The sequence below is a fragment of the Lactuca sativa genome, chromosome 3 (genome assembly GCF_002870075.4).
Source record: "Lactuca sativa cultivar Salinas chromosome 3, Lsat_Salinas_v11, whole genome shotgun sequence".
In the NCBI taxonomy this organism is placed as follows: Eukaryota; Viridiplantae; Streptophyta; class Magnoliopsida; order Asterales; family Asteraceae; genus Lactuca; species Lactuca sativa.
Window position 1 is genome coordinate 56,264,867 of NC_056625.2, and position 15,185 is coordinate 56,280,051.

General features: G+C 34.7%; 1 protein-coding gene across 1 annotated transcript; it reads left to right on the forward strand.

Annotated features, from left to right (window-relative positions):
- The first annotated feature begins 1,801 nt into the window (after nucleotides 1-1,801).
- Nucleotides 1,802-4,839, forward strand: LOC111914523 (uncharacterized). Its single transcript, XM_023910258.3, has 6 exons — nucleotides 1,802-2,627; nucleotides 2,734-2,960; nucleotides 3,037-3,250; nucleotides 3,618-3,703; nucleotides 4,192-4,283; nucleotides 4,377-4,839. The coding sequence occupies exons 1-6, from the start codon at nucleotides 2,547-2,549 to the stop codon at nucleotides 4,595-4,597; spliced, it is 921 nt and encodes a 306-aa protein (XP_023766026.1). The 5' UTR covers nucleotides 1,802-2,546; the 3' UTR covers nucleotides 4,598-4,839.
- Nucleotides 4,840-15,185: the final 10,346 nt, after the last annotated feature.

Genomic DNA, 15,185 nt, shown 5'->3' on the forward strand with positions numbered 1-15,185 from the left:
TATTTCATAAGAAAATAAATAGATTTATTAATTTATAATTAGATTTTTGTGTAATATTAAAAAAATAATTTGAATAATTGAAGTGTGTAAACTATAAACCAATTGTTTACATTTGAATGTAAACAGGCCAGCATATGTGTAAAGTTTAAAATAACTTGATATATACAAATTACAATAACATTTAATATTATAAATATAAAAAATCATGCACATTGACAGAATTGAACTCGGGACACGTCTATAAAAAATAATGGAGGAAGCGCCTTTTCCAATCGATCTACAATCATATTTGTTTAAAAATTAACACTGCTAATATATAATTCTAATGTAAACCCTTTTTAGGGGCCCAATCAAACGATGAGCCCTGGACAGTCGCCTAACTTGCCCACCCTCACGGGTCGGGCTGCTTACATCAATCATAGGAGATAAAATATATTGTTTGTCAAACAATTATTAAATATGCAATCAACAGGTCAATGTGGGAGTAGCCCATTTGGTAAATGTTTTGCCTCTGAGATTTGAGGCCTCGAGTTGTAACATGGCGTAAATAATTTCATGATACTAACTTCTACTGACTAACCACCGTTGTTCAAAAAAATATGCAATCAACAAGTTTTGCTAATCGATTATACAAAATATGAAGCGATAAATAATCATATTGTAAATAAGGAAATAGACTATAAGATGGATTCCAAATGAGTATTTTTATAATCTAATCTGAAGATATTGATTTTAATTTTTAAATATAAAAATTATGATTAAAATAAGTATCTGGGTATTTATACAATGTTTTAAAATATGGGTTTCTAGTTAAAACCGGTGTAATGAACGATTCATGGTTCAACCGATTTAACAGACAATATACATTTGGCAGTGTTGTGTATCGACCTTGGAGTTGTATACACTCTGGATAATTTGATCGATCGAGCTATTTAATTTTTTTTAAATGCATTTCTTTTTTAATTAGATAAGTAAAATTCAACCATCCAAATCCAATAAACTGGTTTAAGCGGTTTTTTACCGGTTTACCTTGGTTTTTGAAGAAACCGTCCGGTTCAATCCGGTCCGGTCTAGAACTTAACATAAAACCGGTCGCTGTTGAACTGCTTTCGTCCCCGGTTTCTAGTCTGAGTTCAAACCTTTTAAAATATTATATATATATATATATATATATATATATATATATATATATATATATATATATATATATATATATATATTAGTACGTGATGTGCATGTAACTTGAATTTTTACCAACATATATAGACATAATTATAAAAGTTTCTAAGGATATAGATGATTTTCATATATAAAAAAGCTAAGAAAAATTGCTTATTTTTATAAATTATTTCCAACAAAAAAAAGAAATTATTTGGATGAATACCCTCTAAAAAATGTTAAATAAGAATATATCTTTTTATAATGCAAAGATGCAATTAACTCTCAATCGGAAAATATGGTAAGCAATAAATACAATTATTACAGATCATTTTCAAGTGGAAGGATATAGGGAAATAAATTTCTTTATTAACGAAGTACATATTATTTATTATAACATAATGTTTGCAATATTATTAGTACGTGATGTGGCATGAGCATCAACCTTTTTGCCACAAAATATTTTGATTTGGAAAATCAGTTTTTATCTTTTTATTTTGAAAACTAAAGAAAATGAGCCAAACTGAATTATCATGTAAAACATGGATAGAAATAACATGAAATTAATTATTTTTCTTTTATTTGGAATAAATAAAATATAATACATAATGCTGACTTTTTTTCACATAACAAACATTGTCGAAGACGTGATGTTCATCCACTTTTTTATTAATGTCCGCTAAAATCTTAAATTTTCACATGTCTTCTCTTTCTGCAACTCTTTCTTGACTTCTTGTTTTCTTCTTCCTCTGTTATATAAGCACACAAACTCATCCTCGTTTTCGATTTATCCCCGTGATCTCACCGTTTTCTCGCCCTAATACCGGCTTTCGATGTCATTTTCTGTGTTGAATTTTGGGGTTTTTGATTAGCTTTCAATCCTCGCGACTCTTTGCCGGATTTTATTTTTCTATCGGGTTTTCTTGGAGTGAAAGGTGGGTTTGAAAACGTCGATCCTTTAATCCATTTATTGCAGAGTTTCGCCGGAGTCCGCAGTTTCCGGTGACATTCGGTCACCGACAATAGCGGGTTTTCTCGATTTGACAAGATTCTGTTGTTTTAGTCAAGAGAAACAGTAATTGATGAGAAAATTACATTAAATATAGAAATTCTTACCATTTTCCTCCTTTAAATTATACTTGTTCGAATCAAGATATTAATATCTCTCTCTCTCTCTCTCTCTCTCTCTCTCTCTCTCTCTCTCAAAACAGGGGAAATCCCGAAAACATCTCTTCTTCTTCGATTTCATTTTCATTCCCTTGTTTGTAATCGTCGTTTTTTCCCTGTCTTCTTCGTAAGGAGGGATTCGTCTGTTTTTTACAGGGTAGGAGAGAGAAACATAAAACCTCTAGAAATCTCTCATCCGCCCTTCCTTTCTCTCTCTAGAAATGGTTTCAGAGAAAAGATCCAACCTTGAATGTTTCCTGGATTCCACAACCCCTGTTGTTCCATCCCAATTCCTCTCCAAGGTACGTCTCTCTCTCTCTCTCTCTCTCTCTCTCTCTCTCTCTCTTCGTCAATCCATTAAAAAACCCAATTCGTTTTTACTTATTCGTTCTTGTGTTTGATTTGTAGAGTGAGATTAGGAACCTTAATAAGCTATGGCATCCATGGGAAAGGGAGAGAGTTGAATTCTTCACGTTGGGAGATCTTTGGAATTGTTTCGATGAATGGAGTGCCTATGGCGCCGGAGTTCCGATCAACGTCGACGACGCCGGAGATGAAACTATTGTTCAGTATTATGTTCCTTACCTCTCCGCCATTCAAATCTTTACAAGCAATTCATCTTTGAACTGTCAAAGGTATTTCTTTCATAAAACGAAACTTTCTTCAAACATCATATGATCAATAATTACTTGAAAACATAATTTTTTACAGGGAAGAAACAGATTCCGAAACCAGGGATTCATTTAGCGATTCGTTGAGTGAGGAGAGCGAGAGCGAGAAGGTGTCAAGGTGGGATGGATGTTCTTCCGATGAATGTGTGTTTGATCAAGAAACATCTTCTCATTTGAACGATCGATTGGGTCATCTTTACTTCCAATACTTCGATAGATCAACTCCTTACGGAAGAGTCCCTCTCATGGACAAGGTATTCATTTGTTTCTCTTTTTGGGTATAAATTAATTATTTACCCTCCGAAATACCAATCAATGTGTAAAAAAGTAAAAAAAATCTATTCAAAATGATAGGATCTTTACCATTTTTGTGTCGTGTTTTTGGACTTGTTGTCAAGTAAATGACTATTTTGTCCTCGCGTGCATGATGCCAAGTAAGATTGAAGAACCATAGTTTGCTACTTTGGGACGCACACTGTTTTGTTTTGACGCGTTGCTTGTAGTGGTTGATGAAGACATGAAGTGCGAGAGAGTTCCCGTGGATTGTATTTTATAAAACACCCCCTCTAGTATGTTGAGAGTTCCATTTAACCATCTTTTAAAATTCTTATTGCAAAACAGGTATGTGCGTTATCTAAAAGATACCCTGGATTGATGTCGCTGAGGAGTGTTGATCTTTCACCAGCTACTTGGATGGCCGTTGCTTGGTATATTTTGTCTCTTATACTATTTTTTACTATTTTTGTGAAAACACTAAAAAATCCATAACGATATAGTTTTTGTATACGCTCAAAGATATATATATATATATATATATATATATATATATATATATATATATATATATATATATATATATATATATATATATATATATATATATATATATTTATTTTCTCTACTAGTTGATATTATTTTTGTTAAACAACAATTATTGGGTTTTGTTTTGTTTTGTTTTTTTATATGTTTAACTTATTCGTAATTAATTTAGCTTGTTCTATGTTTTAGTATTTTTAGTATATTATTTTTTTTTTCATTTTTATTAGCAATGATTTTTTTATATATAAATCCTTTCAATTCATTAGATTAATAATTAAAACAAAAAGTTTTACATAGGAACGGACGCTAAAAATACAAACCATCTCTGTAAATTTGTTATTTATAATACAAAATTTAATTTGGTTTTTTAATATAGGTACCCAATATATCATATTCCTATGGGGAGAACGATCAAGGACTTGTCAACATGTTTCTTGACATACCATACCTTATCTTCATCGTTTCAAGGTACAAATATTGATTGGCTTATTAGTTATAAAAACTTTAGGTTCTCATAAATAGTATATATGAACATGGATATATATATATATATGGATGTAGAGCTTGATGAAAATGGATTGTCAAAGAGAAAGAGAAAGGAAGGAATCTGTGTTCCAGCATTTGGATTAGCGACCTACAAGATGCAAGGTGACGTGTGGATTTCAAGCAAACAGGATCAAGAAAAAGTTGTTTCATTTGTGAGTGTTGCTGATTCATGGTTGAGACAGTTGGGTGTCCAACACCATGATTTTAATCATTTTATGGGGAATCGCCGTGGTTGAAGAGATGTTATTCTGGGCTTTTTGGCTTTGTTTAATGGGATTTTACCATTTGGATCAATTTTCTTTTTGCCTTTTCCGGCTAACCCCGTCGTTGTCCTATGGGTTTCTAGAACTTTTGAGGAGAGAGAGGAGGATTGTGTATATTGAGGAATCCGATGAGCTTCCGGAGGTTTTATGTTGTTTAATGTTTTGAAACCTATATGCTCCGAATTTTAAACCCGATCTTTTTGGTTATCATGTTATTTTGACAAGAGTAATTGTTTGGTTTATAGTTTTTTTATAAACAAAATATAATTTAAATGAATGTTAGTAAAAAAAATATGAAAAAGGTAAAAATTGGAGATACCCTAAGTTATATAATAGATATTTGATATTGAATTAAAATAATTTTAGGTAACTAAGTAAAAAGTTCATTACATGAGGAGGTCATGGTGATACACGTTGAAGGCCAATTTGGTTCATATAATGTTTTTGAAGGAATTGAAATTCAGATGAGTTTGATTGAGGGCTATAGTCTTCTTATTTGAGTTTCATGTTTGAAGACCCGTTTATCATAAAGGTAAAACTTAGGTCAGTCGCAAACCGATGGTGTTTCCATAGATCTTGCTCCGCCACCCAAGTTAAAGATGTCTTGTTCGAGAAAGTATATAAGGATTAAGAGTGAATTGTTACTTAGTAATACTTTCTATGGACGATATATTTGTAGCATTTGAAGGGGACAATGTTTGTTACCTTGTATTATTTATGTCTCTTAATCGTTTTGCAAATGATTGTGAGTACCATATGATCCATACCGGAATTAGTCAAGATGCTTTTGGCGCCTCAACATTACTTTAGGCTTAAGTTTACCTTCACTTGGTTCAACCTTGTTCTAGCTATTTGCTCATTCCTACTTGACTTGGTTATGAATATAGGTTGGCTAGACAGATGCACATGCATTCGTCTTATTAGGGTGGTACTATATATATATATATATATATATATATATATATATATATATATATATATATATATGAGTTTTGAGCAAAAAAACATTCCTATGTGCACATGCAAAACCTTAAAGCTTTAGATCTAGATTTCTCTAATGTACATGCAAATTTATCCAAAGCTTGTAAACCCTAATCTAGCATACTATAAAAATTGAAATCTACAACTAATACAAGTTTAGAGGATTACCTTTTGATAGTAGCAAAAATCTTCAATCTCCAAGAACTTAGTATCACAATTGTAATACCTCTAATGGCTCACAAACACCAAGGCAAGAAGATGATTAAGAAGAGAGGGAATGGAGGAACTATTCCGGCTATAGGAACTCTAGGGTTTCTTCTGGTAGCCGAAAACTGAAGCCCTAGGGGTCCTTAAATAGCTGAGTTGTTATGGTTTCAGCCACACCATTCAACTGCGGTGTCCTAGGTGGCGTCAATTGCGAAACGATTCCGCATTCCTTGAGGTAGTCGTGGAATTCAAGACTAAGGTACTCTCTTCCTCGATCGGATCGAAGCATCTTGATTTTCCTGCACAGTTGATTCTCCACTTCCTGCTTAAACTCTTTGAACTTTTCAAAGGTTTCTGATTTGTGCTTGATTAAGTAGATATACACATATCTGCTATAATCATCAGTGAAAGTCACATAGAAGCGACTTGCATCCCTTGTGGTGGATCTAAAGGGCCCACACACATGGGTGTGTATGAGATCCAATAAACCCTCACCCCTTTCACAAGTACCAGTGAAAGGTAACTTGGTCATCTTTTCAAGTAAACAAGAGTCGCACACGTCATCGTCCCTAAGGTCGAATGACTCCAACACTCCATCTTTTTGGAGTTGGGCTATGCGCTTCTTGTTGACATGTCCAAGACGACAATGCCACAAGCATGCTTTGTCCAAACTATTGGAAGAGTCAATATCCAGCACATCATTTCCTAAGTTGTCTACAACCATCACAGATTCATATATTCCATTACAAGGCAATGCTTCAAAATAGAAAACACCATTAAGAAAAACATTAATAGAACCTTTTTCATTATCAAACAAAAATCTAAATCCTTGTCTATACAAACCATGAAAAGAAATGATGTTTCTTGCCATTTCTGGCGAATAGCAACAATTATTCAACTCTAGTCCTAACCCACTACTAAGCACTAAAGAGTAAACTCCAATATTGATGACAGACGATGATCTTCTGTTCCCCATGATCAAGTTTATCTTCCCATGATTCACATCCCTATTTCTTCTTAGGCCCTGCAAATCAGAACAAATGTGAAAAACCACATCCTGTATCAAGAACCCAAGAAATAGCATGCGATGAGTTATTAGATTGAATAGTATAAATACCTGTGAAGGACGGCTTGATCTTCCCATCCTTGATATCTTGCAGATATTTCAGGAAGTTTCGCTTCCAATGCCCTTTGCCATGGCAGTGGTAGCACTCTGCATCCTTCGGGTTTGAGGTGGGTGCAGCAGGACCAACCTTGGTTCCACTAGAAGAGGTGCCATCATGGGACTTTCCCTTATGGTGGATCTTAGAAGGAGCCTTCCTCTTCTTACCCTTCCCCTGCCTAATAGCCAAGACGGGGATGACTGTGGTGGGAGTTTATGCAATGGATTTATCCTTGAGGTTTCTCTCAGCAGTCCTCAACAAGCCTTGAAGCTTGCTCAAGCTGTCCTCCTCTTTGTTCATATGGTAGGTCATGCGAAACTGGTTGAAGCAAGGTGGCAGTGAGTGAAGAATGATATCAATCACCAGCTCTTCATCGAAGTTAACATTTAACTTTAGCAAGTGGTTGACATATCTCTACATCTTCTGCAGATGAGCAGTGACAGACTCTCCATCCCTCATCTTGGTCATGATCATTGAAGTGATGATCTCGTACCTCTCATGCCTGACACTTTGGTGGTACCTGTCTAGCAAATCCGGGTGCATCTCATAAGGATAGTAGTCCTCGTAGGACTTTTGGAGTTCTGCAATCATAGTCGCGAGCATGATGCAATGGACTTTCGTAACATCTCGCTCGTGGGCCTCAAAGGCAACGATCTCCTCGGTAGTAGCAGTGTTGACGTTCACCTCCTTCAGCTCCTTTTCGAGGACACACTCCTTGTCCTCATAGCGGGTAGCCATTCAGATGTTGCGGATCCAATCATTAAAATTGATCTCATCGAAGATCACCCTCCCACACAAGTTCATGAGTGAGAATGAGCCGGAAGAGGTTGAGCCTGAAGCGTTATTGTTTGAGTTCGACATCTGAAAAGGAAAAGAGACAAAGTTTGATTAGATAAGAATCCCTAAATAATCACCCAAAAGAGAAATTAGGGCTAGGATCCAACAACATTATTTGAAATTTAGAAGAGGGATGCCGTAATCTAAACAATAAATAATTTGAAGGTAAGTGAATGACGATTCACTAATTTCCACCATGAAAAAACAAGAGGAATTAAGTTTTAAATGTATTGAAAACTCCTAGATCTTTTGAGATTCATTAAACTTTTCAATGACATGTTTAAATCTCGATATGCCCTTCAAGTTTGTGACTGGGATATTGAGGATCATAAACAAGGTGTGAATAACCATGCAAATGTACATGGTGCCCCCAATGTTACAGTCACCTAATCAATGTGCTGGTTAGCCACACACGCTCTATTGATCTATGACAAACATCGAGTCACCCTTTGCCACCTTTTATTAGAGCCAAGTTAGTGTGCCGGTTAACCACACACGCTCCACTAACGTCTTAGCAAGGGTACAAAGTGTAATTTCATGGAATAACATCAAATTCACATTTTTTCTAAAGTAACTAAGATTGGGAATTTTATAAAAATATTTAGTTACTTTATTAATCATTATACTTTTAATGAGGAATTAGTTGCCCTATCCTACCCGTTCGGCTAACGACCCTCCACCAATCAAGGAAGCGGTGGGTGAGAGTGGACACCCATTAAACGACCATTTTATAGGCCATAACCTTATACCCCCTTATAGATCGACTTCGTGAATGAGGCCTACTAACGATAAGACTAGCATTTATCTTTATATATATATATATATATATATATATATATATATATATATATATATATATATATATATATATATATATATATCATTATTCTTATAATATTATAATAGTATAGGGGTGAATTTTAAACTTGTAAATTTCTAGGGTTTGGAATTTAATTATTTCAAAATTAAACTTTCAATCAAAAATTTAAATTTTAAAACTCGAGGGAAAGTTTTGAAACATTTCAAAGCTATTTAAATAAAAATTCAAATAATACAATTAAACAATTAATTTGGTGATTATCTAATATTAACCTAATCCAATTTCATGCAAGATAATTGATCAAATAATTCAAATAATTAGGGTTTATCAAATAAGGCCATAATTATCTAATTAAATGATCAAAATCTATTATTTTGACTAAGATAATCACCTGGAATCAATAAAATTCAAATTTTATTAATTAAAAACATTTTTGGTAATTATCCCAAGTCAAAATAAGCCAAAATCCCGAAAATACATCTGTCTGACAGCCCGACTCGTCGAGTCCCCAATTGGACTTGTCGAGTTCATCTGACTCGTCGAGTTCACTTTGGAACTCGATGGGTCTGTCAGGTAGAAGGCAGAAAAATCGAATTCAAGCAATGAATAAACATGCAATGCATCAAATACAATAGAAACCAAGTAAGGCTCTGATACCACTGATGAGTTTTGAGCAAAAGAACATTCATATGTGCACATACAAAACCCTAATGCTTTGGATCTAGGTTTCTCTATTGTACATGAAAATTTATCCAAAGCTTGTAAACCCAAATCTAGCAATTAGCATACCATAAAAATTGAAATCATCAACTAATACAAGTTTAGATGGTTACCTATTGATTGTAGCAAGAATCTTCAATCCTCAAGAACTCGGTATCACAATTGTAATACCTCTAATGGCTCACAAACACCAAGGCAAGAAGATGATCAAGAAGAGAGGGAATGGAGGCAAAATTCCGGCTATAGGCACTCTAGGGTTTCTTCTGGTAGCTGAAAACTGAAGCCCTAGGGGTCCTTAAATAGTTGAGCTGCTAGGGTTTCAGTCAAAACCCTAAGTGGATAGCTTAGGCCCTAAGCAGCTCCAAGAACCTTCTGGAATAAGGCCCTTGGACGATTTCCAAGTGGGCTTCCACCTTGAAATCGTCCACTCCCTTAATCCACGAGATCCACAACCTAAATTTAATTATCTTATAATTGGCAATTCCAGTCCCTTTTGTTTAATTAATCTCTTTTAGTCACAAAAGTAATTCTTAATTAATTCTTGACTATTATTAATTAAACAATATGATTTCTCTTTTAATATATTATTCATATTATATATTAATAAACCATAATATTCTCTCTCTCTCTCTCTCTCTCTCTCCATAAATCATCTTGTCAAGTTGCTTTGGTGAAGGCAACCTAAAAGGAACATGCACAACCGGATCAAGTACATACCAAATATAGTTATGGATTTAGATACTAATCCAATATATATATATATATATATATATATATATATATATATATATATATATATATATATATATATATATATATAAGGGAGATCAATAGAAAATACATATTAGGGTTAATAAGTATCTAATAATCATGACACATGTCCATTTTAAATTACAAAAATCATCCTTATAATTCAGTTTAAATTGCACATTTAATCCTTAAACATTAACCTTTCGATTTTGTTGGAATCCTAAGTCGAGTAGGACTTGGAGACAAAGTAAGAATGGGATTTTAAGCAAGTCGGTTTTAGAGTCCTAATCTTGTTCTACAAGTCAGTAGAATGCAGGTCTATGTATACATTGTTTTTAGATTGAGTTATGATCATTGAGAGACATTGTAAGCATTTTGAGTTTTGAGTGATTTTCTCATAATAATCAAAGAGTTGTTTTGGTTAATTGTGTTTACATATTCTGAACTTGAATTGGTATCATAGCTTTGCTTTGAAATCAAAAAGAAACTTACATGTTGAACAAGGTGGTCGACATGGCAAGAGATAAAGGGACTTCAGGCGGTGCTCCGATGAGGGAGAAAGAAATCAGAGCCACTTCGGTACATTATCTGATGATCACACCCACCAATTACATTGTGTGGGCTATGAGGATGAAAGTGGTGTTGCGAATCCACAAAGCCTGGACCGTGATTGATCCAGGAACCGCCTCCAATGAGGAGAAGGACTGCCTTGCCATATGCCTGCTCTATCAAGCCTTGCCAGGAAACCTAATCATGCAAATTGGAGATCAGGATTCGGCAAAGAAGCTTTGGGATGCAACTAAATCAAGAAATGTAGGAGATGTCGGAATTTGATCGGCTCAAAATGTCATAGTCCGAATCAATTGATTCATACGTTGAGAAAGTTGTTCGGTATCGCCTCGAATCAGCAGCCTCGAAGAAACCATCGACGAATCCAAGCTGGTTAAGAAGTTTTGAAAACCTTACCCTGATCGAAGTTCCTCCAAACTGTAGCGTCACTGGAACAGGTCTTGGATCTAAAATTCGTCGGCTTTGAAGATGTAGTAGGAAGACTTAAGGTGTATGAAGAATAGATTAGGGAGGAGGATGACGCCGGAGAACGGCAATCGAGGGTGATCTTCATGAAGTCGTCTGGTGGTAGTGGTTTGAGTAATCACAGAACGCAAGGAAAAGGAACGCATGGTTTTAATGGGGCAGGCGGGTCAAATAGTCTGAATGGATCAAATGGGTCTAAACAAGTTAATCGTGCCTCACAAGGTGGCAAGCCAAATACAGGAAATAAGTCCAATTTTGATCAGCCCAATTCCAATTCCAAATACAGGAAATAAGTCCAATTTTGATCGGTGCGATAAACTCGGCCACTTCGCGTCTCAATGTCTGGACCAAATTAAAAAATTACAAGAGAGTAATTTTCCCGAAAGTGATGATAACGATGAGACCGTATTTTTACATGAGACCATGTTTGTAAACGAAGAAAAGGTGATACCGTCTCGATATGACTCACAAGATAACAATATGTGGTATTTGGATAATAGGGCAAACAATCATATGGCTGGAAACCGGTCGTTTTTCTCTGAGCTTTATGAAGGCATAACCAGGAGGTTAAATTCGGAGATAATTCGTGTGTAAAAATCAAGGGAAAAGGTGTTATACTTTTCCAAGGCAAGAGGGATCAACAAATGCTGATGACAGAGATTTATTACATACCGGATCTCAAGAATAATATTATTAGTCTCGGACAAGCAACCAAAGCCGGGTATGATATTCGAATGAAATACAACTACTTGACAATGCACGGTGTCGATAATTGCTTATTAATGAAGGTACAAAGAACTCCAAACCGCCTTTATAAAATAAAATTACAAATTGGAGTACTTATTTGCCTTCATTCGAGACTAAGTGAAGATACGTGGAGATGGCATACAAGACTTGTGCACATCAATTTCGAGTCAATGAAAAAGATGTCCAAAAAGGGTCTAGTTAAAGGGTTACCCTAATTTGATCATGAGAATCAGTTGTGGAATCTTTCTTGGTGGACAAGCAAACAAGAAAGTTATTCCCGACGAATCAAAAGTAGTTCTAGTTTACGGTTAGAAGAATGAACCGCTGGGAGCTCTATGACGACATACAAAGCAAAATGACCATAAAAATTAGTTCAAGGTGACTTATGTGATCCGATCACGATGGCAACCAAGGGTCAAAATCGATATTTTTTCACACTAATTGATGAGTTTTCACGATTTATGTGGATTTATCTCATGAAAGAGAAGAGTGCGGTGTTTACACACTTCATAAAATTCAAAGCTTTGGCGGAGAATGAAATTGGAAAGTCTTTGAAAGTTTTTAGTAGTGATAGAGGACGTGAGTTTACTTCTCTAGAGTTTAATACATTTTGTGATCAAAATGGAGTCAAACTCCACCTTACCGCTCCATACTCTCCACAACAAAATGAAATTATGGAACGAATAAATTGAGCACCTATCGACATGACACGAAGTATAATGAAGACAATGCATGTTACAAACTAATTATGGGGAGAAATGGTAAATCACTCTACAAATATAATCAATCGCATTTACATTAGAGTCCTTGACGATACAACTCCATACGAAAAGTTGTATAAAAGAAAACTGAATTTAGAAAATGTTCGTATATTTGGGTGTGTAGAACATGCAAAAATTGAACCGGTAAATCTTAAGAAGTTGGATGCAAGATCAAGATCACTAGTGCAAGTGGTTCCGAACGGGGTATGAAAGCTTATCGGTTATTTAACCCGACAACACAAAAAGTAATCGTGAGTCAAGATGTTATTTTTGATGAAACCAAAGAGTGGGATTAGGTTAATGAAGCAATAACCGACAATGAAGAACCGGGCACATTCATAGTACCATGAGACTACACAAAAGACGAGGTGAACAAAAATTAAGGAAACGATGTAAAGAACGATCCAATTGAATCGACTGAATCAGATCATGAAATTGGAGACGGAGTGAAAGTATAAGATAATGAACAACCATGTCTGGTCAATAATAATGTTCAACAAGGAGTTGTAAACCAAAGACCCTTGAAACCAAGAGTACCTCCAAGACGATTTCAATATTATGAGCTTGATCTTGATAATCTCGAAGAACTTCTCCTAACAACCAATGATGAGCCAATATCGGTGGAAGAGGCGAAGAGAGAACCGGGGTGGGTCAAAGCCATGAATGCGTAAATCAATTCAATAAACAAAAATAATACTTGGAATATCATGAACAAGCCAATGGGGGTGAATCCAATCATACTCAAACGGGTGTTCAAATTGAAGAAAAATGTAAACAGCACCATAAATCAATACAAGGCAAGGTTGGTTGCTAAAGTTTACGTGTAACAACCCGATATTGATTTTCAAGAAGTATTTGCTCTGGTAGCTCAAATCGAAACCATCTAGTTTCCTATAGACTTAGCTACTACTAACAGATGGGAGCTTCACCACTTGGATGTTAAAACTGTTGGATTAATGTCTAAGTCCATAACTATAATTGATAAAACTTGACTCGACCCGATATGGTCCATTTGGGTTGCATGGCATCAGGACATTTGGATTGACAAGATGACGAAAAAGGATACTAGTGATTTATATTAATATATTATAAGTTCTAATATATTAATATATAATCATATTATTTAATTAGTATTGATCAAGAATTAATTTGTAATTAATTAAGTGATCAAAAGGAACTAATTAAATAGGGACTCTAAGATATATGTGTGTGATGGGCCAAGTTCATTTAGGTTGGGCTAAGCTTTCATGGATAGTCCATGGAGTGTTTAATCCATGGATCATATGAAATGAAGGGTCATGGGTTTAACCCTAATCACCACACTATATAAAGATGTTCTTGGTTGGTGAAACAGCACTAGTGTGTGTACACAAAAGGGCAAGGCCGATCTCACTAGAGAGAACCAAAGTACTCTTATTCTCAAGGTTATTACAAGTGTTCATGGTGTTGTGTGAACCATTTGAGGTGTCACACTTGGGGCACTAGGCACTCAAGCTTCATGAAGACAAGTTACATCAAAGGTATGTATTCTATCTATTTTATTACCCAAGTATCAAAGATTATATGCTAGATAGGGTAATACCTTGGAATATTCATATTTGCATGTATAATAGAGAAAAAATAGATCCAAGGTATTTAGGGTTGCATGTACACTTAGGAGTGTTAGAATGTTCAAAACCCAACAGTGGTATCAGAGCCTAGGTTTGTTTTCTTGTTATACTTGCAAAATCTGCTTTAAAATCGAAGTTTTTTGCTATCTGGGCAACGGAATCGACGAGTCCATCAGGAGACTTGATGAGTTCATGCCTTAAAATTGTTCAAAATGATCCAAATCATCGAGTTGGTTCATACACTCGACGAGTTGGACCCCCAGACAGCATATTTTCGACTGTTTTGGTTGGAAATGGACTAGGAACATTACCCTAAGCTGTTTTTCAACTTATAAACCTGTTTTCGATGTGGTAATGTTCATGCTAATCCAATTTCAAAGATAATTGTCAATAGATTCATGTTTTGTATTAGTTTAAGGTTTAGGCTAATTACATGAAAAAGTTTGATTTGAATTATCTTGTTCTTATGAATTGCTTAGATTAATAGAAAAGTTATGTAAAATTGTTGTTTTCAATCCAAATTAATCTAAGAGTTGATTATAAAATGTGTTTTTGTAACTTGTCCTCAAGTTATATGAAAAGTCACATTTAAGATTCATAAAACTCATAAAGATTTCCATAAGTTATGAATAAGGAAGAGTCACATTCTTTAATAGTTTAAAGTCTTCCATAACTTGTCCTCACGTTATGGAACTTGAAGAGTTTTTGGATTAAAACTACTTTAAACACATAAGTTATGGAAATCGAATAGTTTTGAAACTTTCCCTCAAGTTTTGTAATTTGAAAAGTTTTCCCGTATGAATACTTTAATTCCAAGTTAAGCCCTTAGAATTTTAAAAGTTAAAATCAACCCTTATACTTTATAATATTATAAGTTACTATGTATATATATGTATAAGAGCAAGTCGTCTTACCATTAGTAGGCCTCAT

Bases quoted from the DNA above. Each gene is read 5' to 3' on its own strand.
- LOC111914523 (XM_023910258.3), top strand. From the start codon at position 2,547: ATGGTTTCAGAGAAAAGATCCAACCTTGAATGTTTCCTGGATTCCACA. The intron at 3,251-3,617 runs GTATTCATTTGT...ATTGCAAAACAG, and splicing joins GAGTCCCTCTCATGGACAAG to GTATGTGCGTTATCTAAAAG. The intron at 4,284-4,376 runs GTACAAATATTG...ATATGGATGTAG, and splicing joins CTTATCTTCATCGTTTCAAG to AGCTTGATGAAAATGGATTG.